At 37.4% G+C, this 24,883-nt stretch overlaps 1 protein-coding gene across 1 annotated transcript in view; it reads left to right on the forward strand.

Annotated features, from left to right (window-relative positions):
- ZMAT1 (zinc finger matrin-type 1) overlaps positions 1-24,883 on the forward strand; it is a 69,576-nt gene that overhangs the window by 11,283 nt on the left and 33,410 nt on the right. Inside the window, exon 2 of the mRNA XM_071212975.1 lies at positions 526-632. Coding sequence (XP_071069076.1) covers positions 526-632 — 107 coding nt within the window. The remainder of the gene's footprint in view (positions 1-525; positions 633-24,883) is intronic.

Raw genomic sequence — 24,883 nt, forward strand, 5'->3', positions numbered from 1 at the left:
GTGACTTATTTGGCCAAATGAGTGTATCTGTGTTTGTTTAAATGTGGAATATATTTTCTAACCTTGGGAATAGATTGTTTGTGGTTCCATGTGACTTTCAGGAAACTTTGGAGCTATAGCTAGAAATCAGTAGGAATCTTAAAACAACGCATTTCTTAGGATTGTCTGTTGTAAAACAAAATACCAAGGCTGGGTTTCTTTGAGCCTTTCATTATTGGTGCCACAGATCATTTCATGAAGCCCATGAAATTACCTGTGCCCCCATAACTTTTACTTTAGAATGGAGTTGCCTAAATTTGACATAGTAAATAAATAAATCTTGCCATATCAAACATTAGAGTCATACCTAATGTGTGTGTATTAAATTACCATACTCCACTAGCACTAGCAAAAAACTATTACTGTAGCCTCACAAGCACTCAGATTTGAGGTGGTATATGAAATCATATTTAGTTGACAAATGAAAATATTACCTCTAAATTATATGTGTGATATACTGTTTTACTTCCTTTATTTTATTCATAGATATTACTTGGACTGAACTGGAAAAGGATGAACTTTTTACAGAAAACTTTTGTAAAGTATGTGGAGTGGTGTTACAGTTTGAATCAGAAAGGATTTCACATTATGAGGTAAGCTGAAAAAATTGGAAGAGGACCCTAAAGCAGATAAACTTCATGTAAGTCATCTTACTTGATTCTTATGAGAACCTGTGAAGTAGGTGGTTTTATTTTCCTTTGATGGATGAGGAGACTGGCTCAGAGAGGAAAAATAACTTGCTACTTTAAGTTTGGATGACTGAGGTTTAAACTTGGGTCTTTTTTACTCCAAAGCTTGTTTTCTTCACACCATTCTGCCTCCTTTTATATCCATCAGACTACTGTATTCTTGATCCTTTTAGTAAACATAGGAGAGTCATTATGAAGCTCAAGAAAAAAAGCTATTAATGTTAATCAAGGGATGTTAGCACCCCACATTTTTTCCTTTACAGTAAAGGAAGGCAATAAAAACAATATGAACCACCCTTACACTTGATTTAGCCATGCATTTGTAGGCTTAGAACCATAGAAAGCTAGATCTGGAAGACAGAATGTTTAATGTTCTTACTCCCTTAATTTATGGATTAGAAATTTGAGACCCAGAGGGTTAGTGATTCTCTATTGCCAGTCATTGGCTTGACTAATAGCTAAAACTTGTTTCTTCTGATTTCATGACCAGTGTGTTTTCCCTTCCTTTGGCATTGCCTCACATTTCTGCATCACTGGAAGACCTATTAGATTTCTTTCATATCTGGTATCTGGGTTACCAAAATAACTAGATTCATTTACTTAAATGATACATAATGCCAGCTTTTTTCCCCTATTTTTAAGCACCCCATCTAGTTTTGTTCATTGCTAATCTTCTTGACCATCATATTATAGTCCTTATTTTTTTAGATTGCTATAATTACAGATACAGAAAGTATGTTTACTGTGGATTAAGAGGACCTAGATTCAAGTCTTAACCATTGACTAGTTTTATGATAGTAGACAGTCACTTTACCTCTCTGAGTATATTTCTTCAACCGACAATATGGTGGTGTAGTGAATTGAATTGTTTACCCCAGTTTAGACATGTTCTTGGCCTTTGTCTTCATTCTGGTGGGTGTGGGTCCATTTAAAATAGGATCTCTCAAAGATGTTACTTCAGTAAGGTGTGGCCCCACTCAATCAAGCTGGGTTTTAATCTGGATTACTGAAGTCTTTTATAAGCAAAATAAAATTCAGACACAGAGAAAGCCAAAGGAAGATTCCGGAAGTCAACAGGACCCAGAGAAGAATGAAGAGGCTCCCCTAAGCGCTGCCATAACACAGGAAAGCCAAGAACTAAGAATTGCAAGCAGTCAGCCCCAGAACGTCACAGTCTTCTGGGAAAAAGCATCACCTTGCTGATGCCTCAGCTTTGGATGTCTCCTAGCCACGAGACTATGACAGTGATTCCCATTGTTTAAGCCAACCCACTGTATGATATTTGTTTACCAACTGGGAAACTCAGGCAGTTTTTTGGTACCAGAAAATGGATTGCTGCTATTACACATACCTATATACCTAAAAATGTGAAAATGGCTATGGAATTGGGTAATGGGTAGAGGTGGGAACAATTGTGAAGTAGTTGATAGAAGATGTACTTACCAGGTGCAATGGATGTGTCATGATGATGGGGAAGAGTGTTGCTGTGGGGGGAGAGGGGGGTGGGGCTGGTGGAGTTGAATGGGACCTCATATTTTTTGAATGTAATATTTTTTTAAAAAAATGAATTTAAAAAAAGATCCTAGATTGCTTTGAAGAGACTTTTGGTAGTAGTGTGGACTTTAAAGGTACTTCCAGTGAGGCCTTAGAAGGAAGTGATAAATATGCTAATAGAAACTGGAGGATAGACTATCATTGTTTTAAAGTGGCAGGGAACTTGACAAAATAGTGTTCTAATATCAGATTGAAAGTGGAACTTTTAAGTGATGAACTTGGATATTTAGTCAAGGAGATTCCCAAGCTAAGTATGGGAGGTTTACTCTGGTTTCTCCTTGCAGCTAATATTAATAGTATAATGTAAGTGGAAAGGAAGAAGCTAAGTTGATAATTAACTCTTAACCCCAGAAGAGCCAGAAATTCATGATTTTGAAAATTCTCAGCTTATCCAGGTAGTGTGCTCTGAGACTAGGGCCAGAAGGTGTTCTATCAGGACCCTCCCTGAGCTTTCAGGAAGTGGGTCCTCAGAGGACAGGGTTGCATGTAAGGATTTAACTGAACAACTCTTTGCTAAAGAGACTGTGGCTGAAAATGGATCCTATCAGTCCTTTTATTATTTTTTTATAAAATAAATATTCATTTATTATTTAAATAAAATATAACCTAGGTATTTTGGGATATGCATAAGTTTAGCAATAAGTTTTTATTGACTTTTCATTTTATTTTATTTTATTTTATTTTTTAAAGATTTATTTATTTATTTAATTTCCCCCCCTCCCCTGGTTGTCTGTTCTTGGTGTCTATTTGCTGCGTCTTGTTTCTTTGTCCGCTTCTGTTGTCGTCAGAAGCACGGAAAGTGTGGGTGGCGCCATTCCTGGGCAGGCTGCTCTTTCTTTTCACGCTGGGCGGCTTTCCTCACGAGCGCACTCCTTGCGCATGGGGCTCCCCCACGCGGGGGACACCCTTGCGTGGCACGGCACTCCTTGCGTGCATCAGCACTGCGCATGGCCAGCTCCACACGGGTCAAGGAGGTCCGGGGTTTGAACCGCGGACCTCCCATATGGTAGACGGACGCCCTAACCACTGGACCAAAGTCCGTTTCCCTTTATTGACTTTTTAAAAAAGATAAATAGATCACACAAAATGTTACATTAAAAAACAAGAGGTTCCCATATACCCCACTTACAACCAGCCAGCACTTCTCCCCCATCAACATCTTGTTTCGTCAGTACGGCACATTTATTGCATTTGGTGAAAACACCCTGGAGCACTGACCACACCACTTGGACCATAGTTTACATTATAGTTCACACTCTCCCCCAGTCCATCCAGTGGTTTATAGCAGGTTATACAATGTCCTGCATCTGTCCCTGCAATATCATTCAGGACAACTATAAGTCCCGAAAATGCCCCATATCACACCTCTTCCTCCCTCTTCCTGCCCTCAGCAATGTCCATGGCCACAGACAACACATGAATGATACAATGTCTTCTACTGCTAGAGTCATAACAGTTCTATAGTAGAATACCAGCAAGTCCACTCCAATCCATATTATATTCTTCCATCCTGTGGACCCTGGGATGGCAATGTCTACTCCACCTCTAAATTGGCTTAGATATCACATGACTGATTGATGCAATTCTCCTGCTTGCAGCTGTAGACACTCTTGGTTCCCTGTTGTGGTAGTTGACCATTCTCACCTCCCCATCAGCTGACCTGGGTAAGTCCAATGAACCAGAGAGTAAGTGTTGCAACTCTGCTGAGGCTCAGGGTCCAGCTGGCACATGAACAGTCCAGAGATTCAAGTCTCCTGAGCATACAGAAACTCCAATGCCAATCACAGGTTCAGTAAAAATGACAGAAGAGGAATGTGTACAAAGGACATCTCTGAGTCCAACTCCATCACACTCAGGTGCACAAATTCCAAAGTAGGGGCCACTGGCAAGGCACTGAATTCCAGAGCGATCTGTCATGACCGTAGAACCTATGTGTCTCTGTAGCCCTCAGGAGCACCAGTATCTGGGGTTGTATCTACTTTGGTTGTCTCTGGGATTCTGCTGAGATGTATGTAAGTGTGACCCTCTGATGGCCTCCTGATTCATATTGAAGTCTCTTAGCCATATAAACTCATTTCTCTTTACCATTTCCCCCTTTTATTCAATGTCTTTTTCTGTTGCATCATAAGCTGATGATGGTAGTAATCCCTTGGTGCCTGGGAGGCCCATCCCTGGAGTCATGTCTCATGCTGGGGGGAGGTAATGCATTTACATGAGAGTTTGGCTTAGAGAGGGGCCACATTTGAGCAACATTTGAGGTAACTCTAAGGCACCTGTAGCTCTAGGCCTAGTTGAAATTTCAAGCACACAGTCTCAAAAGCATAGTCATCAGTATCAAGGGCCCATCATTGTACCATCTTTCCTCACTGGTTTTCACCCTTGCACTTGGAGGATTGTTGCTGTTCCATTGGGGAATGTGACAGAGCTTCCCCAGGAAGGGAATCAACACTCCCTCAGTTGTCATGTGTAACTATGATAATACCCAATGAACATCCGAACATACCTATATGCCCTATATGTTTGCCCTGGAGAACTCCCTCCCACCCATACATCCCCCATCAATGACATCCCACATCAGTGCTCCTCTCCTGACATAGTTGAACTCATCTGTGATCCAAAACTTCTTCAAAAATAAAGCCTAATATATTGCCAAATTCAATTATTAGGAAAATGAAATAGTATTGACAGGTTTAAAGAGCAGAAATAGAATACATAATATTGGAGAAAAGCTAAAATAAAGTAAAAAATAAATAGGGGTATTAAAAATGAAAAATATCATAAAACTTTTTTTGACCTTTTACCTTTCATCACAGTAATAGGTGTTGCCTTGCATGTACAGTGGCAAGGCAATCTCTTCCACTTCGTCCTCAGTGTCTACTTTCTTTTTAAAAAAAAATTAATTTTGTCTTCTAAAAAGTTTCAGATCACAGTAAAATCACATACACAATATAGGGGACTCCCGTATTCCCAAAATCAAACCCCTTTCCCCCTTTCCCAGCAGTAATCTTTTTAAATGTGGATGTTATATTTGCTACAGCTGATATATAGATATTGAAACATAGGTACTAACAATGATTCCATTATGGCTTACATTTTGGCTTATATTTAAGACTGTACACTTTTCTAAATTTTTGGTTACATTATGGTTTACATTATGGTTTGCATTTTAGACTATACACTTTTTATACATTTTTGGTGAAATTCAACATGTCTTATATCCTTCCATGCATGATCTTGTGGAACATTTCCATTGCCCCCCAGTTACCCCACTTCCATCTATTCTATTCCTCTCTCCCCTGCCCCTCAGGGCCCACAATGACACCAAAGCTTTACTGCTTGAAGGGCAAGGTTCATAGATACTTGTAACAATGCTGAGGGTTTGACATTCTAGAGCGTCCTCCTGCATTGGAAATACCTTCAGAGATATCTTGAGAGATACCTTCTCCTCTGTTTGAGAACATCAGGCCTCCCCAGGATGGGGGTACAACATTTTACTGCTCATTGTATGTGTTTCCACCCACTAATATAATACAATATGACAAGGTGAGCACTCACACTCCCCAGAAGCCTGCCCTCCAGGTGCACCTTGTGTCACTTGCCTCCTATCAAACACCTTAAACAAATATCCCTTCCTTATTATATTTTCTAAAGAGTTTTCTCAACATTATAGTTTCAACAACGTACTTGACAATCTCCCATGTGTACTTGCTCCCCCCAAACAGTCCCCCCAATTCCATGAACCATCTGATCCATCGTCCCAAACCTAGCCCTCCTCAAGCCTGCAACCCCCCCCATATTATCTCTATGACCCCATCTTTCCCTCCACTGCACAACTACTTATCGTCACTTTATAGTAGATTTCACCCTTGTAGGCATCAGCTCACAAACTTCCTCACCCCCCATATTTCCTGTAAGCATATCGTTCAGTCTCTAGCTCCAAGACAGCTTGATTTGTGTAATTCATATCAGACAGGTCATGTGGCATTTGTCCTTCAATGCCTGGCTTGCTTCACTCAACATAAGGTCCTCAAGATTCATCCATGTTACCGGTGTGTAGGTACTGTACTCCTCCTTACAGCTGAGTAGTATTCCATTGTGTGTATATACCACATATTATTTATCCATTCATCTGTTGATGGGCATTTGGGTTGATTCCAACTTTTGACAATAGTGAATAATGCTGCTGTGAGCATTGTTGTGCATATATCAGTTCTGTCCTTGTTTTCAAGCAGTGGAATTGCTGGACCATATGGCAAATCTATAGCTAGTTTTTTGAGGAACCACGAAACTGTCCTCCAGAATGGTTGGATCCTTCTATATTCCCATCAGCAGTGGATGAGGGTTCCCATTCCTCTGAATCCTCTCCAACACTTGTTGCCCTCTGTTTTTTTAATAGCTGCCAGTCTAAAGGGTGTACAATGGTATTTCATTGTAGATTTTATTTTCATTTCCCTAATAGCTAGTGATGTTGAGCATCTTTTCATGTACTTTTTAGTAATTTGTATTTCTTCATTGGAAAAGCATCTGTTCAAATCTCATGCCCATTTTTTGAATGGGTTGTTTGTCTTTTTATTATCAAGATATAGGATTTCTTTTTTTATATTGGATATTAGGCTCCTATCAGATATATGGTTACCAAATGTTTTCTCCCATTGTGTAGGCTGTCTTTTCACTTTTTCGATAAACTCCCTGGAGGTGCAGAAGACTTTAATTTTGAGGAGGTCCAATTTATCTATTTTTTATTTTGATGCTCGTGCTTTGGGTGAAGTTCATGAAGCCATTTCCTATTACATGGTCTTGTAGGTGCTTCCCTGTATTGTCTTCCAAGGTCTTTTTATGGTCTTGGCTCTTATATTTAGATCTTTGATCCATCTTGAGTTGATTTTTGTATAAGGTGTGCCTCTTTCATTCTTTTGCATATGGATATTCAGTTCTCCCAGCACTAATTGTTGAAAAAGTCATTCTCTGCCAGTTGAGTGGGCTTTGTGGCCTTGTCAAATATCAGATGACTGTATATGGGAGGATCTATATCCAAATTCTCAATTCGGTTCCATTGGTCAGTGTGTTTATCCTTGTGCCAATACCATGCAGTTTTGACCACTATTGCTTTATAGTATGTTTTAAAGCCAGGTAGTTGATTCCTCTGATTTCATTTTTCTTTTTCAATATGTCTTTGGCTATTTGGGACCTTGTTCCCTTCCAAATAAATTTCACAGTGAGTTTTTCCAGTTCAGTAAAAAATGCTGTGTTGATTTTTTATTGGGAGTGCATTAAATCTGTAGACCAATTTTGGTAGGATAGAAGTCTTAATGATATTTAGTTGTCCTATCCATGAACAGGGAATATTTTTCCATTTATTTAAGGCTCCTTTGACTTCCTTGAACAGTGTTGTGTAGTTTTCTGTGTATAAGTCTTTTACATCTTTAGTTAAATTTATTCCTAGGTATTTGATTTTTTAATTTACTATTGTAAATGTATTTTTTCTTGATTTCCTCCTCAAAGTGCTACTGATTTTTGCACATTGATCTTAAAACCTGCCACTTTACTGAACTCATGTATATGTTCTAAAGCTTTGTTGTAGATTTATCAGGGTATTCTATGTATAGGATCATGTTTTCTGCAAATAGTGAAATTTTGACTTCTTCCTTTTCAATTTGGATGCCTTTTATATCTGGTTCTTGCCTCAGTCCTTGAGCAAGTACTTTTAATACAATGATAAATAGGAATGGTGATAGTGGCCATGGTTGTTTTGTTCCTCATCTTAGATGGAAGGATTTTAGGATTTCACCTTTGTAAATGATGTTAGCTGTGGGTTTTTCATATATACCCTTGATCATGTTCAGGAAGTTTCCTTCTATTCCTATCTTTTGCATTTTTTTTAATCTGGAAAAGGTGCTGCTGTGTTTTGTCAAATGATTTTTCTGCATCTATAGATATGATCATGTGATTTTCTTCTTTCGATCTATTTATGTACTGTATTACATTGATTGATTTTCTTATATTGTATCAATCTTGCATACCAGGGATGAAACTCACTTGATCATTGTATAAGTCAGCGAAAGGGGTGCTGATGCAAATTACCAGAAATTGATTGGTTTTTATGAAGGGTATTTATTTCACTGAAAGTGCCACAATAATGAAAGTGGTTGGTCATGTTGGAGGATTGGGGGCGGGGGGAATTGGAGGGTACCTGGGAACTTCTTATATTTTTTAATGTAACATTTTTTTGTGATCTATGTATCTTCAAAAATATATAATTAAAAAACACACACACGTAAAAAAAAAAAAAGAAAAAAAAAGGTTATTTATTTGGGGTAAGAGCTTACAGAAACCAGGCCATAAGCATAAGTTACTTCCCTCACCAAAGTCTATTTTCAGGTGTTGGAGCAAGATGACTGCCGAAGTCTGTGAGGATTCAGGCTTCTTAGGTTCCACCCTTCCAGGGTCTTGCTTCTTCCTGGGCTCAGCATTCCTCTCTTCCTGGGGCTTGCTTCTCTTTCCTCTGTGAGCTTACTTCTTGGGCTCCAGCTTAAGGCTTCAGCATCAAACTCCAACATCAATAAACCTCCAACTCTGTACTTTGCTATGTCTTTTATCCCCTTGATGGGTGAGGACTCAATGCCCTAATGACGTGGGCCAATCAAAGCCCTAATCAAAACTTAAGGAACATATGAAATTATAAACATAATCCAATATCTATTTTTGGAATTCATAACCATATCAAACTGCTACAATCATGGTGTATGATTCATTTGATGTGTTGTTGAATACGATTAGCAAGGATTTTCTTGAGGATGTTAGCATCTAGGTTCATTACAGAGATTGGTTTGTAATTTTCTTTTCTTGTGTTGTCTTTATTTGGATTTGGTATTGGGTAATGCTGATGTCATGGAATGGATTAGGCAATGTTCCTTCTATTTTGATATTTTGGAAGAGTTTAAGCAAGATTGGTGTTAGTTCTTTCCGGAATGTTTGGTAGAATTCACCTGTGAATCCATCTGGCCTGGGACTCTTTAGTAGGGAAGTTTTGTGGTTTTTTTGTCTTTATTTTTTTAGTGTTACATCCAAAAAATATGAGGTCCCCATATACCCCTCCACCACCCTCGCTCCACTCCTCCCCCCATAACAACAACCTCCTCAACCATCATGAGACATTCATTGCATTTGGTGAATACATCTCTGAGCACCACTGCACCTCATGGTCAATGGTCCACCTCATAGCCCACACTCCCACAGTCCAGTCAGTGGGCCATGGGAGGACATACAAGGTCCAGTAACTGTCCCTACAGCACCACCCAGGACAACTCCAAGTCTTGAAAATGCCCCCATATCACATCTCTTCCTCCCACTCCCTACCCCCAGCAGCCACTATAGCCACTTTCTAGTAGGGAAGTTTTTAATGATTGTTTCTCTATCTTTACTTGAGATTGCTTTGTTGAGATCATCCATTTTTCTTTCATCATTGTAGACTGCTTACGCATTTCTAGGAATTTGTCTATTGCCTCTGAATTGTTCTTCGTGCTGGTATATAGTTTTACAAGTTATCCTCTTTATTTATCCAAGTTAGTCTTTATTTCTGTAGGGTCAGTGGTGATATCCCCTTTCTTGTTCTTATTTTGTGTATTTGCATCTTCTCTCTATTTTTCTTTGTTAGCCTAGCAAAGGATTTGTCAATTTTGTTGATCTTCTCAAAAAGCCAGCTCTTTGTTTTGTTAATTTTTCCAGTAGTTTCTAATTGTCTATTTCATTTAATTCTGCTCTGATCTTTGTTATTTCTTACTTTCTTCTCCTTTGGGGTTAGCTTGTTGTTGTTTTTTTTTTACTAATTCTTACAAGTGTGCAGTTAGGTCTTTGATTTTACCTTTTTCTTCTTTTTTGATATATGAATTTATGGCTATGAATTTTCCTCTCAGTATGCATCCCATGAGTTTTGATATGTTGTGTTGTCATTTTCATTAGTTTCAAGGTAGTTACTGATTTCTTTTGAGATTTCTTCCTTGACCCAGTGTTTGTCTGAGAGAGTCTTCCTTAACTTCCTTATCTTGGTGCCAAATCTGGATCACTGGCCCTTGCAGATTTCCAGCTTCTTCCACTTTGGTCAGAGAAATTATTTTGTATTATTTCAATCTTCCTGAATTCATTAAGTCGTTCTCTGGGGCCTAACATGTGGTCTATCTTGGAGAATGATCCATGTGTGCTTGAGCGGAATGTATATCTTGCTGTATTTGGGTATAGTATTCTATATATGTCTACTAGGTCCAGATACTCTAATATATTATTTGAAGTGTTTGTTTCTTTATTGATTCTCTGTTGAGATGTTCTGTCTAGTGTTGATAATGGTGTATTAAAATCTCCACTATAACTGTAGAAGCATCTCTTCCTCCACTTAGTTTTTCCAGTGTCTGCCTCACGTATTTTGAGGCACCCTGATTAGGTGCATAAATGTTTATGATTGTTCTTTCTTCTTAAAAGATTACCCTTGTTACTAATATGCTGTGCCCATCTTTGTCTCTCAAAATAGTTTTGCATTTAAAGTCTATTTTATCCCATATGAATATAATTACTCCTGCCTCCTGCCTTTTTGTGGTTATTGTTTGCTTGTAATATTTTTTCTAGCGGTTCACTTTCAATCTCCTTGTATCCCTCAGTCTAAGATGGGTTTCTTGTAGACAGCATACAGATAGGTCATATTTCCTTATCCATTTTGCCAATCTCTGTATCTTGACTGGTGAGTTTAATCCATTACCATTCAGTAATTACTCCCAAATAATTACTTACATTAGCCATATTTTCTTTGGATCTTTGTATGTCATTTTTTTTAAATTTCTCTTTCTGTCTTTTTAGTTGTTCTTACACTCTCCTCTGACTCTGTCTCTCCAGTTTTTTTTTCTTTCCTCCTGCAGAATTCGCTTTAGTATTTCTTGAAGGGCATGTTTCTTATTGGCATGCCCTGTTTGTCTGTGAATATTTTGAGCTCTCTGTAATTTTTGTTTGTCTGTGAATATTTTGAGCTTTCTGTAATTTTTGAATACCAGGTTTGCTGGATAGAGTATTCTTGGCTGGAAATTTTTCCTTTTAGTACCTTGAGTATGTCATACCACTGTCTTTTTGCCTTCAAGGTTTCAGATGAAAATTAAGCACTAAATCTTATTGCACTTCCCTTCTATGTGATGATTCTCTTTTCTCTTGCTGCCTTCAGTATTTTCTCTTTGTCTTGAGCATTGGATAATTTGACAAGTATATGTCTTGGGGTAGACCTGTTGGGATTTATGCTGTTTGGGGTGTGTTGTGCTTCCTGGACATGTACATCCATCTCCTTCAAAAGGTTTGGGAAGTTTCCTAACATTATTTCCTCCAACACACCTTTTTTCCCCTTTCCCTACTTTTCTCCTTCTGGGATGCCTATAATGCATATGTTTGTGCATTTTGTTTTGTCATTCTAATTCCAAAGTCCCTACTGGATATTTTCTATCTTTTTACATTCTGTTTGATTTCAGGTGTACTGTCTTCCACATCACTAATTCTTTCCTCTGCCTCTTCAAATCTGCTCTTATTTGCTGAGGGTGTATTTTTGATTTCTTTAATGGTGCTATTCATCACCATCATACCCATTATTTTTTTTACTATGTTTACAATTTCTTCAGTATGCTCTCCAAGTGTTTTCTTAATATCCTTAATCTCTTCCTCCACTTCATTAAGTTGGCCCATGATATTTGATTGGTATGCCTTGATTAGTTGTTCAGTTTTCTGTTCTTCTTCCTGTTTTTTAATTTGTTCATTGAACTGGGCCATGTCTTCCTGATCAGTGGTTTGGTTTGTACTTCTTTGTTGCTCTCTGGTCATCATTTTATCTTGGTAGGTTTTTTCAGTTAATTAGCTTCTTCCTTTAGTCTTGGGGTTTTTCAGGTGCTTTTTTTTTTTTAGTGTGTTAATGACTCTTTTGTTCTTCTTATTCTATTACCTTATTGTTGTCTATGTTACCTTTAAGGAAAAAGATTAGGGCCAGGAAAATCAAGAGAGGTAAGAAAAGAAAAAGTATACTCTTAGTATTGATAGCAAATCTTAGCAGAAAAACCATATAATACCTAGGAGAATAAATATTAAACTCATGTAATCATTGTATAGTTATAGGAATAAGAAAGTGGAGTCCCTACAATGAAATGGGAAACTGAATATGGAGAAGAATATAGTATGAATTAAGAGACTAGTGTGATCAGGGGGGAGGGAAAGAGAAAAGAAGGGACAATAAGATAAAGAGTTAATAAAAGATAGAAAACAGAATAGAAGTGTTAGAAATAAAAAATGACAGAAATTGGGGGCTAAAGAAAGAGAGGAAATGTGAGAGCAATAACAGAAAGCAACAACAGAAAGCAGAGAAAACAACAAAGATATAGGAAGGAAAAGAGATAGTGTTTGTAGTCAAAATAAGTACACACAGAAAAGAGGAGTTTGAGGAAGAGGAAGCACAGCAAACAATAAACAAGCCAGTAACACCTAATTGAAAAAAGGAAAAAAAAGAAAAAAAGGAAAAAAAGAAGGGTAGGGTGATAAAGAGGAGTGAAAGACAAGACAACAAGAACAAAACAAAACAAAACAAAAGACAAGCCCTAAGGCTAGGAGTCAAATAATAATAATAATAAAAAAACAGACTTCCCTCTTAAGCTCTTATTTAGGGTTAATAGGAAACCCAAGGGAACCTAATACAAATATGTTACCTATGTTTTCCCTGTCTCAAAGTATCAGCTAATATCCCAGTGGGTCACTACTCTAAGAGGAGCTGTGAACTGAGCCAGAGATCTTGCACATTCAAAGCTGAAACTCCTCCACTGAGCCAAACCCTCCTTCAGGGTCAACTTGATCCTCAATAAAAGTACCCTTCTAGGGGCAGGATAGACTCTTTGCAATTGAATAAATTGATTAGGAATCTGCCCTTCCCCCTTTCTGCCTTCCTCACTTCCCTCTCTCTCAGGGCAGCAGGAAGTCCATGTGAGAGCTCCCCTCCCAAATTCAAATGGGACCCTGGGGAACCAAATCGCCATGGAAAATAATGACAGTCTCTTTGAGAGAGAGCACTCACACCTTGCTGGGAACCCTAAATGTGCTCTTGGAAGGCTACCAAGCACTTCCTACTGCCCCACTCCCTAAGTGTGTTGCACAGGATTAGTTAATTGCCTGGCTCCACCTTCTCCCAGATGTAACCCACAGAGGTTAAGTAAATTGGGCTGTTTCAGCAGATTCGCCTCTCCCCTCTTCCTGGTTTCTCCTCAAGCCAGCTGGTACGCTCCTCAAAACTCAAAAAGTGGGGTCCAGACAATTGAACATGCACTCTTAGGATCCCTCTCCATCCTTCACCAGAACCCTCCCACTCTTGGAGTTTTTCTTCTCTGGCTGTGTGACGAGTGAGTTTCAGGGAAAGCTGCTGAGCTTCTTTCCCTGGGACAGGAGCAGAAACCTGCGGTTTTACCTTCAGCTATCACTCTTCTTGTCATGCTCTCTCCCTATTGATGTCCAGCAACCTCCTGCTTTTTGGGTTCCCAAAACAGCCTACTCAGGCAGAATTTTGTCCCCACTCAGCCGTTTTTTGTAAGAGTGATGATATGGGTACTCTTACTCTGATGCCATCTTGCCTCGCCCTCCCAGTCAGCCTTTTTAGTGGAAGTCAGGATTGGAATTGCAGTTATCCAGGAAGGAACTTCAGAAAGTTACTGTCTCATGGTTTGGACTCCCTTGAAATGCATGCAAAGCCAACAAGGTATTTTCAAAATTTGTATGAGCAGAACCACTGCTCTGGAATGAAAGGGACAAATTGGAGGAAGTTCAAGAGCAGAACTATGGAACCAATGTCTGGACTGAAAAGATCTCCTCAGGCCAAGAGAATGGGCCCACCAATATGTGTGGAAAGGGTTAGCTTGGAGGTGACAAGCCTTGCACATCAGTGTTCAGGGAGAGTGCTGGTACCCCAGTGCTTGAGGATGTTGGGGCCTGTGCTTTGTAGTTTGCAGAGAGCCTGGTCATTATTGAGATGCTCAGATAGGGTGGAGCCTTGTTCAAAGAGAGCATGGCTGCTGGGCAATTGCTTGGAAGGAGTGGAGCTGTTGTTTTATCAGGCCCAGAGGACAAAGCATCAAGCTTTCAGACATTGAGAGCTAATGGACTTTGCCCTGCTGGGTTTAGGACTTGTTTGTGTCTCAGGACCTCTGATTTCCTGCCACTTTTCTCTTCTGAAATGGCAATGTGTATCCTATGCCTGTCTCACCATTGCATTTTAGAAGCAGGTCATTTGTTTTCTAAGTTTCACAGGTCCATCAGTTAGAGGAATTTTGCTCCAGGGTGACCACAGCCATAAATAATTTTAATGAGACTTTCTATTTAATATTGTTGTAAAATGGCTTAAGACTTTTGAGAGGTCATGATGGAATGACTGTATTTTGCTTGTGGAAAGTACATGTCTTTTTGGGGTTCTGAGGCAGACTATGATAGATGGAATTTTTTATACCAGTTTGGATATGTTCTCCTCTGGTTTTGGTCTGTATTCTGGTGAGTGTGGGGCCCTTTTTAAATAGGATGTCTCAAAGATGCTACTTCTGTTCAAGTGTGGCCCAACTGAATCAGATTGTGCTTTAATCCAAATTACTGGGGTCCTTTATAAGACAATGAAATTCAGACTGTTATAGACCAGCAATATTGACCAAACTCAGACTTTGAATATAGTTCCATTTGAGAGCTTTATTAGCTGCGCAGCGACTGTCTCATTCCTCTGCAGAGGAGAGAGCAGCCCCGAGTCTCAGGGCAGGGGTAGTTTTATAGCTTTAGGAAGGCGGGCATTTACTAATAAGCAAGCAAGCAAGCAAGCAGGCACAGAAGCAGAACACTGCGGTTAATTGAAAATAACGTATCTATGTTTTTTTTTTCTTTTTGAAAGGCTTCTTCTTGTAAGCAGTCCCATATTATTTATTGGCACTCTCCTTACAGGCCGTCCTGTTATTTATTGGCACTCTCTTTACAGACCGTTTTAAGTCATTATCTATTTGAAGGCACTTACAATTCCCACCTCCCCATGTAGTTCTATTCCTATTTTCCCAATGTGGCCTTACCCTTACATTTCTCCCTTTCTTTTATGATAATTTAAATCTTTGAATTTCTTCATGGGTAGGCACTAAGGAGTAGGGGGCATTTAAAATTATAAGTTTAACAGTTTGGAATTTTTTGTACTGATTATATATGGGCCACAGGTAAGCAGTACAAGGAGGCTAAACAGGGTTTTTTTAAATATATTTGGTGACCTGGTTCTGGTACTTTTAACAAGTTGAAGAGCTCCCTGCTTTTAAGCCCCAGATAGTTATAAACCTGGGGGTTATTAGGACACAAAGATTGTTGGAGTCAGGGAGAAGACAAGGGGTTAGACCCGAGACACAGGCAAACCAAGTTCCTGGAGGAGGGGCAATCAATATTCAGGATTTGTTTGAATTTGTCCAGTTTGTAGTTGCATGGTGTTTACAGGAATCAGCAGAAGTTTAGAAGTTTTTATTCTGGAATAAAATCTTGGGGCAAGGTCCCCTGCAGTCATTTTGGGGCCACCGGTGCGCACGTGGATTTTTAGTCAGGCTCCAGATCCACCCATTAATTTTGTTTTACCTTTAAAGAGTTTACACCTTTAATCTTACAGGGATGCTGAAGGGAGATGATTTCTTTTCTGTAACTGCTTCCTGCTGGCCATGGGCTGTAGTCATTGCCTAACAAGGTGTAAAACTCTTATTTTATTTTAACTGGAGGAAGATGGATCTGGCATTCTGTACGAAGTTGGCTGAAGTTTTCATATGGTTAATAAGATGTTAACTCTGAAAGAAACAAACTTTTTTTTTCTTTCATTGGCATTTAATTTTTTAAGGAATCATCTCCATTTTATTTGTTCTTTCATAAGGAAATAATTTAAATAGAATACTCTTGGATCCAAAAGATATTTGACATAAAAAAGGAATTGTAGCAGAATGGGCATTTGAAAAGTAGCAGCTCATCTTACACATAATAACTACAAAATATTTCTCCCTTTCAGGATCTAAGTGTTAGAAATCTGGAGACTGTTTTTACCCTGAATATAATAGGTGCTACTTATAATTTAATCTTGTTTGGCAGTAATCCTTTAAAAAGCAATGTGATGCCCTTAATATTAACAAAGAGTTTAAACAAAATCTAGTGTAATGATTATAGTTTGGTGGCTTGTAAAATAGCTGCTAATCAGGTTCAAGGACCCTTTAGAAACAAACTTAGAGATTTAGAATACTCATTTTTAAAAGAGGACATTGGATTACAGGGGTAGACAAGGTTAGGTGCTTATAGATGGCATACTTTTTAAAAGATGGTGGGAACAGTATATATATATATATATATATATATATATTTTAAGTTATTTATTTTCAGAGAGAAATTTGCAATAGATACTTAGCTTTGTTTGAAGACACATTTCAAGCTGTTTAATGATTGGCACTCATGTGCTCTGTCAGATGTTCCTGGTGAAGTGGCACCCCTTGGGCAATTTGTTTCATTCAGGATTAGTATACCAAGTTGGAAATTTTCTTAGTTTTTAGCTGTGGGAGTAATCAGAACTACAGAAAAAAGGTTTTTATATTTTGGTTTTAATTGTACAATTTCTAGTAATTTTGACTTGTTTAATAGGTGACTCATTATTAGCAAGCAAGCCTCATTTTTGCTACACAGTACAGTAGAATTGTAAGTTGACTGAACCTGGTTGAGACTGCCATTTTATTTCACAGACGTGTTTATTAACTGTTTAGAAAATGAATTTATTAGGAATCTAACGTGTCTAATATATTTTTGCACTTGTTCTAAAATAGAAAAATAACGTTATAATCATTAGGCATATATTTAGTATAGGATAAAAGTACAGCACTTAATATTAATTAATGTATTACTTAATGCAAAGGATTCAGAGTTGCAATTAATAGTTTTAAGTTTTAGGTTTGTAATACTTTACATGTTATTCCTCCATGAGAGCAGGCTATAATGCCAATTGTGTTTAAGTTTTACTTACAGTATTCTGATATCATGGCTCCACTTAACATGTTCTTTACACAGTGAGTAAGTCGCAGCATCGTTGATTCTAGAGAGAGTTTCCAGTATTTTCCTGGCCTGGTGCATAGTGCTCACTGGCACTATGGAACAGTGCCAGTCTGGAGGCAATATCTGTTGTACACTTGGTTGTACCAAGTCATCACTGGCTGCTGCAGGAGCTTGAAACTGCAACGTAGTTTCCATCAACTTCAGAAGGAAAACCAGAGGCTGATAAAGCAAAAATTTTTTTAAATTGAGGGGTCAATGACCAGCCTAGCCAATAACTCACATGGAGAGACAACCTGGAATGTATTCAAGGCCTGGTTTGAATGCACAAAAGAGTTTGACAATGTTAAAGTCTATTTTTTGTTTTTATATATTTTTAAACACTTTAATGTAATACATTATATATTAAATGACTGTTTATACAATTTTACTATGAGGATAATAGTAGGTATTGTACTTTAGTAATAGAAGGAAAAACTATTTTTCCATTGTTAAAATGAAAACAGAAGATTCTCAATAGGTTCAAGATAATTTTTTATTATTATTTACTTAAATATGCAACTTGCGTGGCTTTCAGACAGGTTTTATTATTACAAAGTTATTCTTTGTAACCAATATTAATCCAAGTTTTAGTTAACAATGACTTTTAGAACTATAATTAAACATTTTCAGCTTGGAAGATGTTCTACAAACTTTTTATAATTGACTATAACCACACTGACCAGTTACCTTATATTTCAATAAACTTATTAAATTATAATTATTAACCAAAGAAATTTATCTTATTTATTTAATAGAGCATATTTACAGGTTTTTTCTTTAGCTTAATTTTATTAACGTAAACTTATAATTTTTATTACTCAAAAGACTCTGTACATACAATGTTAATTTATTTAATGGGTACTTCATAAACCGAGGGAGATTACACTCAAGCTAAACAAAATTGAAACCACTATAGTTTATACAATGAATGTTTTTTTCTTTTACAGGAAACTAAAACTTCTTTTTTGTTTAAGTTATGAAAATGAATAATTTTCAAAAGCATACAGACTCCTAGGCTTTAAAACACATTATAGAATTGCTTAATTTGTTTAATTATAATCTCGGAAAATTTTTTCAATAGTTTTTATGGACTTTTTTATTTGTTGGAAACTGAGGCATGGTGGTTTCACAAAGGGAGACATGCTGTTTTCATGGCTATACTTTTAACATAGGAATTCAGCCATAAATAACAGGATAGAGCTGTCCAGGGCAGGGAGAAATACGAGTAAACACACTGTGTAGTTTGAAAGGAATACAGAATGTTTGTACTTTGAGATAAATACTTTAATTAATGAGTCTTGTTAAGGTGTAGTTACACTGCTTGTTATCTCTATAGTTTGAGTATATATAATGCCACATGTAGAAAATAAAGTTGTTTGAGGAGTTATTACTCGCAGATTCCTTGATCCCAGCTCATTAGTTTTTTTGTTTTCTCCCCTCCTTTTTTTCTTTTTTACATTCCTGATACCCTTCGGGTCCAAATCTTTAATATTTATTTACTGAAATTTGTTAACAGAACTATTAATTACTTTCATTTTATGGCTGTTAAAAGGTTTGAATTGGGAAATTACAGGGCAAACTGATTTTTTTTTAGTTTAATAGATAGGTTTAATATGTTACACTTAGTCCTGCCCATAAAACTCTTGCAGAGAGGAGGCTTTGTTAATAGTTTTTATAATTAGATTTTTATAAGACTATTTTCATCTTGCTCTGTTTAATTGGGCTCCAAGAATTTTTATTCACATATATAATTGCATATTTAATTTTTTAATAATTTGAACAGAGCCTTTAAGAATTCTCACTTGTTAACATGATACTATCATCCTGATGTATGAAGACATACAACGAGCAAACGGGCAGACAGAAATAGATTTAGATACAGGAACACAATTTATTGATGTTACTTATAATTTGCATTATTTTATACACTGTTTAGCTTAATTTGTGTTTTAGAAATATTTATTATTTATATAACTGCCTATTTAACTCCAATAACCTGAGCAGATAGGCAAGCATGAATAGTTTGTTACACAAACATAAATTTAGTTACTTAAAACTTTCATCTTTTACAAAAAAGTGTGACTGCAAAACATTTTAAAGATTCCTAAAACTTTAAAAATTTGCACTATGACTGCAGTTTTGCACAAGAATTTTGTTTTTTTACTAATGGTTTGTACCTAAAATGTTTCTAATGCTTTAGCACTACTTTTTATTTCAGAACTTTACACTTTACTTTGAACCTAGCAGAATTTCAAATAAGTAATAAGACTAATTTTATGTATATTTACTGAGGCTATTTGAAGCTTCAGGGAGACAGATTGGTTTCTTTCATGAATTGCTACTCTTAGGAATACTGACAGTTAAAGCAGGAGACTTTTTTTTATTCTTCCCAGGCCTTGGAGATAATAAAATTCCAGTGGTTATTTAATTCTAAGTTACAGTTTTTATTAATTTTTTAAACTTGTTAATATCATAACACTTTTAAACACTTTTATTCAACTTATAACATGTTTAATGAACTTAACTATTACTTTAATTAATTTTTTAAGGTAAAGGAACAAATCTCTTGCAGTTAGTTTGAAGCTATTTTTCAGGATTTGATTTTTAGAAAGCAGGTTTGAACATTATTTTTCTTTAAAAGAGATAACATTCTTTTTTCTGTAAACACTGAGGAAATGATGAGCTTAAAAGCACAAGAAGTTATCTTGATAAAACAGACTTTTTTTTTGTATATAGATTATTCAGGAAACCCTTACCAGAACAGATTAATGACTTGAGAGACTTTGAGAAAGAACAACAGTTTTAACTTTGCATCAGTACACTATTTGATACCAAACTTTTTAAAAACTTTATAGACAGACCCATTAAATCTTACTCAATTTTAATCATAAGAATTTCTCTTCCACAAACTTTCTACACTTTCAGTATTCATTCAGGTTTTGTCCCACACTTTACTTTTTCCTAACAATCAATCATTTTTATCTTAGGACAAAATCATTTCCTGTTTCCTTAACAGTAAAAACACATTCCATATATCCCACATACTAAGTTACCAGGCAAACTCTTCACAACATATAATTGCCATCAATACTAAATAAGCTTGTTAAAACAATGAACCTTTCTTCACTTTAAATACGTAGTAGCATGTAATACCAGAAACAGTTTTTTAAAAGAAGGGTGGCAGGGGAGGCTGGCCACCAACAAATTTCCCTGTTATAAAATTACCTTTCGGCAGGGCAAGATGGTGTCTGAATGAGTGCACCTTATAGTTTCTCCTGCAAAGAAGCGGCTGGGCAGCGTTAGAAATTCTTTGGGACCAGGCAGTTTTGGGATTTTGCAGGGCAGGAGGTGTCTGGACATCGATTTTGTGGGACAGTAACAAAGAAGATTCAAGTAAAAGGTAATATTGAGGCTCTCTTACATGGAGATAGGGGCTGCGCACAGGATGCTCCCCATTGGGATGGGCGGCACTGTGGCACCGCAGCACCGCGGCAGCGATTCCTGGAGGCTCTGTGGTGCTGGGGAATTCATAAGCCCTGAGCGGGCTATTCAGGGGCTTGCAGGGCAGGAGGCCTTTGGAAACCGATTTGGTGAGACAGACGGAGTTTTTTGCGAGGCATGGAATTTTGGATTTCTGACACAAATATCCGCACTTCTGGGTAGAGCCCCAACCCCTCGGCCTGGCTGCCGATCTGCAGTGTCCTTAAATTGCTTGCAATAAAGAGGCATCACCAGGAGGTTGTTTCGGGAGCTTGCAGGGTGGGAGGCGTCTGGAAGCCGATTAGGTGAATCTTTTGTGAGGCGTGGGATTTTGGGTTCTGACACTGATATCAGTGCTTGCGGCTAGAGCCCCGCCCCCTAGGCCTGGCTGCTGATCTGCAGGAACCTTAAATTGGCTGCAATATAGAGGTGCCCCAAGCAGGCTGTTTCGGGGGATTGCAGGGCGAGATGTGTCCTGAAGGCGAATTAGTGACACAGCGACAGAAGAGACTCTAGTGAGAGGGGGAATTTTGGGCTTCTGACAGAGAGGTCAGAGTTTGCGGATGTGACCCTCCCATAGGGCTGGCACCAAGCTGTGGGGATCCCTGAAGGCTCTGTTGCACTGCGGTGCTCCCAGGCTCCCTGTTAACCAGATTTGAGGTTGCCAGGTGTGTGTCCCCTAAACCCTGGTGGCCCACACCCCAGAGACTCACACCTTTTGAGTCTGCAATAGCACAGACTTCCCATCCATGAATCCACCACGCCCTGAGGTCCATCTGTGGTCCTTGATTGTCCTAGCTCTCAAAGTTTGTGATTTTTTTCTCTTTCCTTTTTCTCTTTTTTCTTTTTTTTTCCTTTTTTAAATTTTTTATTTTTTATTGTCCTGGATGCTAATATTTCATTATCTCCTAGTCTTTTCTCCCATTGTATCCCTCAAGGTCTTCTTTTCATTTATTTAGGGGTTTTTTGTTGTTGCAGTTGTTGTTGTTCTCTTTCTTCTTTTCTTTTCCTTGCTTGTTTCCCTCCCTTTTCTTTACCCACTCCCCTTTTCTTACTTTCTTTCCTCTCTTTTTGTTAATTTCTTTTCTCTCTTCTTCTTCTTATTTTATTTTATCTTAATTATACAATAGGTGCTGAAGGGAACACCTCACATTTGCTGCAGTTCCTCATCCTCTGTTGCCTCATTTCTGTGTGAATTGATTTTGACCACCTACACTATCCCCTTTCTCCCACATCTTGATATCCTCCATCATCTACTGTCTCTCCTATATTCCACCTCTATTTCTTTGATCCCCAAATTGTCTAACTTTTAATTTCTAATACATTTGTTTTATTTTCTGTCTTTCATCCACTCTTGTTACTATTGTCATTCTTTTCTCTTTCCCTCTCTCATGAAAACACTAGCTTTATAATTCATACTATATTCCTCCCATATTCAGTTGACTACCTCATTGTAGGTACTCTATTTACTGCTATAGCTCTACACAACTTACATGAATCTAATATCCATCCTCCCAGAAATCATATTGTTGCTCTGTTAACATTTATTACCAATACTACTTTACACATTTTCCTTTTCTACACAATTGCCTTTCCCAGGCCCTAATATTTTCCTTCAAAGTGAACTCAGCCAGCAACAAGAAATTAGAATAAGAAGAACACAGTGACAAAGAGAAGAGAACACTTATGCAAGAACAACAGCTAATTAATCCCCAAGACTAGACAAAGTAGCTAAGGAACTGATTAAACCCATCAAGATAAAATGATGAACAGACAGGAACAAAAAACTACAAACCAAACCAGTTATCAGGAAAACATGGCTGAATCCAATGAACAAACTAAAAACAAGGAAGGGGAGCAGAACTTTGCACAAGTAATTAAAGATCTCAGAACATATATCAGAGGCAAACTTAATGAAGTAAAGGAAGAGTTTAATAATGTGAAGAAAACACTTGGAGAGGAAATTGCAGACATATGCAAAAAGATAACAGATATGATGGGAATGAACACCACAGTTCAAGAAATCAAAAATACACTCGCAGCAAATAGCAGCAGATTAGAAGAGGCAGAGCAGAGAATTAGCAATGTGGAAGATGGTACATCGGAAATCAAACAGAGAGTAGAATTGATCGATAGAAAGATAGAAAAAATCCACCTAGGACTTAAGGACCTGAATGACAATGCAAAACGCACAAAGATAAGTATTATAGGCATCCCAGAAGGAGAAGAGAAGGGAAAGGGTTAAGAAGGAGTGTTGTAGGAAATAATGGCTGAAAATTTCCCAAATCTACTGAAAGAGACAGATGGACATATCCAAGAAGCACAATGCACCCCAAACATCATAAACCCCAACAGGCTCACCACAAGACATATACCTGTCAAATTGTCCAATGCTCAAGATGAAGAGAAAATTCTAAAAGCAGCAAGAGAAAAGAAAACCATCACATACAAAGGAAGCTCCATAAGATTAAGTGCTGATTTCTCATCTGAAACAATGGAGGCAAGAAGGCAGTGGTATGATATAGTCAAGGTACTAAAAGAAAAAAATTTCATACCAAGAATACTCTATCCAGCTAAACTAGCATTCAAAAATGATGGAGAGTTCAAAATATTCACAGATAAACAGAAATTGAAAGAGTATGCCAACAAGAAACCTCCCCTTCAAGAAATTCTAAAGGGAGTTCTGCAGGAAGAAAGGGAAAAACAGGACAGGCAGAGTTTGAGGAGAGTGTAAGAGCATCAAAAAAGACAAAAAGAGAAGGAAAAAAACAAACAAAATATGACAAACACAAGTCCAATCAAAATATGGCTAACATAAATAATTCCTTGAAATTAATAACACTGAATGTCAACGGATTAAACTCACCTATCAAAAGTTTCAGACTGGGAAATTGGATAAGGAAATATGACCCATCTATATGCTGTCTACAATAGACACATCTTATACCCAGAGATTCATGCAGGCTGAAAGTGAATGGTTGGAAAACAATCTTACAAATAAACAATAACCAAAAAAAAGGCAGGAGTAGTTATATTAATATCAGACAAGATAGACTTTAAATGCGAAACAATTGAGAGAGACAAAGAAGGATACTACATCTTAGTGAAAGGACAATCTGTCAAGAAGAATGAACAATCATAATTAATTATGCTCCTAAAAAGGGCACATCTGAGGCAAATGATGGAAAAGCTAAGTTAAAGAATAGATGCATCTACAATTATAGTGGGGGATTTTAATACACCACTATCAACTTTGGACAGAACATCTGAAAAGAGAATAACTAAAGAAACAAAATATTTGGACAGTATATTATAGGAGCTGCATCTAATAGACATATACAGATAATTACACCCAAATACAGCAGGATATACATTTTTCTCAAGTGCACATGGATCATTCTCCAAGATAGGCCATATGCTAGGCCACAAAGAAAGGCTTAATGAATTCAGAAAGATCGAAATCATACAAAATAATATTTCTGAACACAGTGGAGTGAAGCTGGAAATCTGCAAGGGCCAGAGGCCCAGATTTCACACCAAGATATGGAAATTAAACAGCACACTCTTAGAAAAACAGTGGGTCAAAGAGGAAATCTCAAAAGAAACCAATAACTATCTTGAAACAAATGATAATTATCACACAACATAGCAAACTTTATGGGATGCAGTGAAAGCAGTACTAAGAGGGAAATTTATACCAATAAATTAATACATCAAAAAAGAAGAAAGAGCAAAAATTAAAGAACTAACTGCACATTTGGAGGAATTAGTAAAAAAACAACACAGTAATCCCACAGGAAGAAGATAGAAAGACATACAAAGATAAGAGCAGAACTACATGAAATAGAAAATAAGAAAGCACTTGAAAAGATAGACAAGACCAAGAGCTGGTTTTTTGAGAAGATCAATAAAACTGACAAACCTTTAGCGAGATTAACAAAGAAAAAAAGAGAGAAGATGCAAATACACAAAATAAGAAATGAGAAAAGAGAGATCACCACTGA

The sequence above is a fragment of the Dasypus novemcinctus genome, chromosome X, assembly GCF_030445035.2.
Source record: "Dasypus novemcinctus isolate mDasNov1 chromosome X, mDasNov1.1.hap2, whole genome shotgun sequence".
Taxonomy (NCBI): Eukaryota; Metazoa; Chordata; class Mammalia; order Cingulata; family Dasypodidae; genus Dasypus; species Dasypus novemcinctus.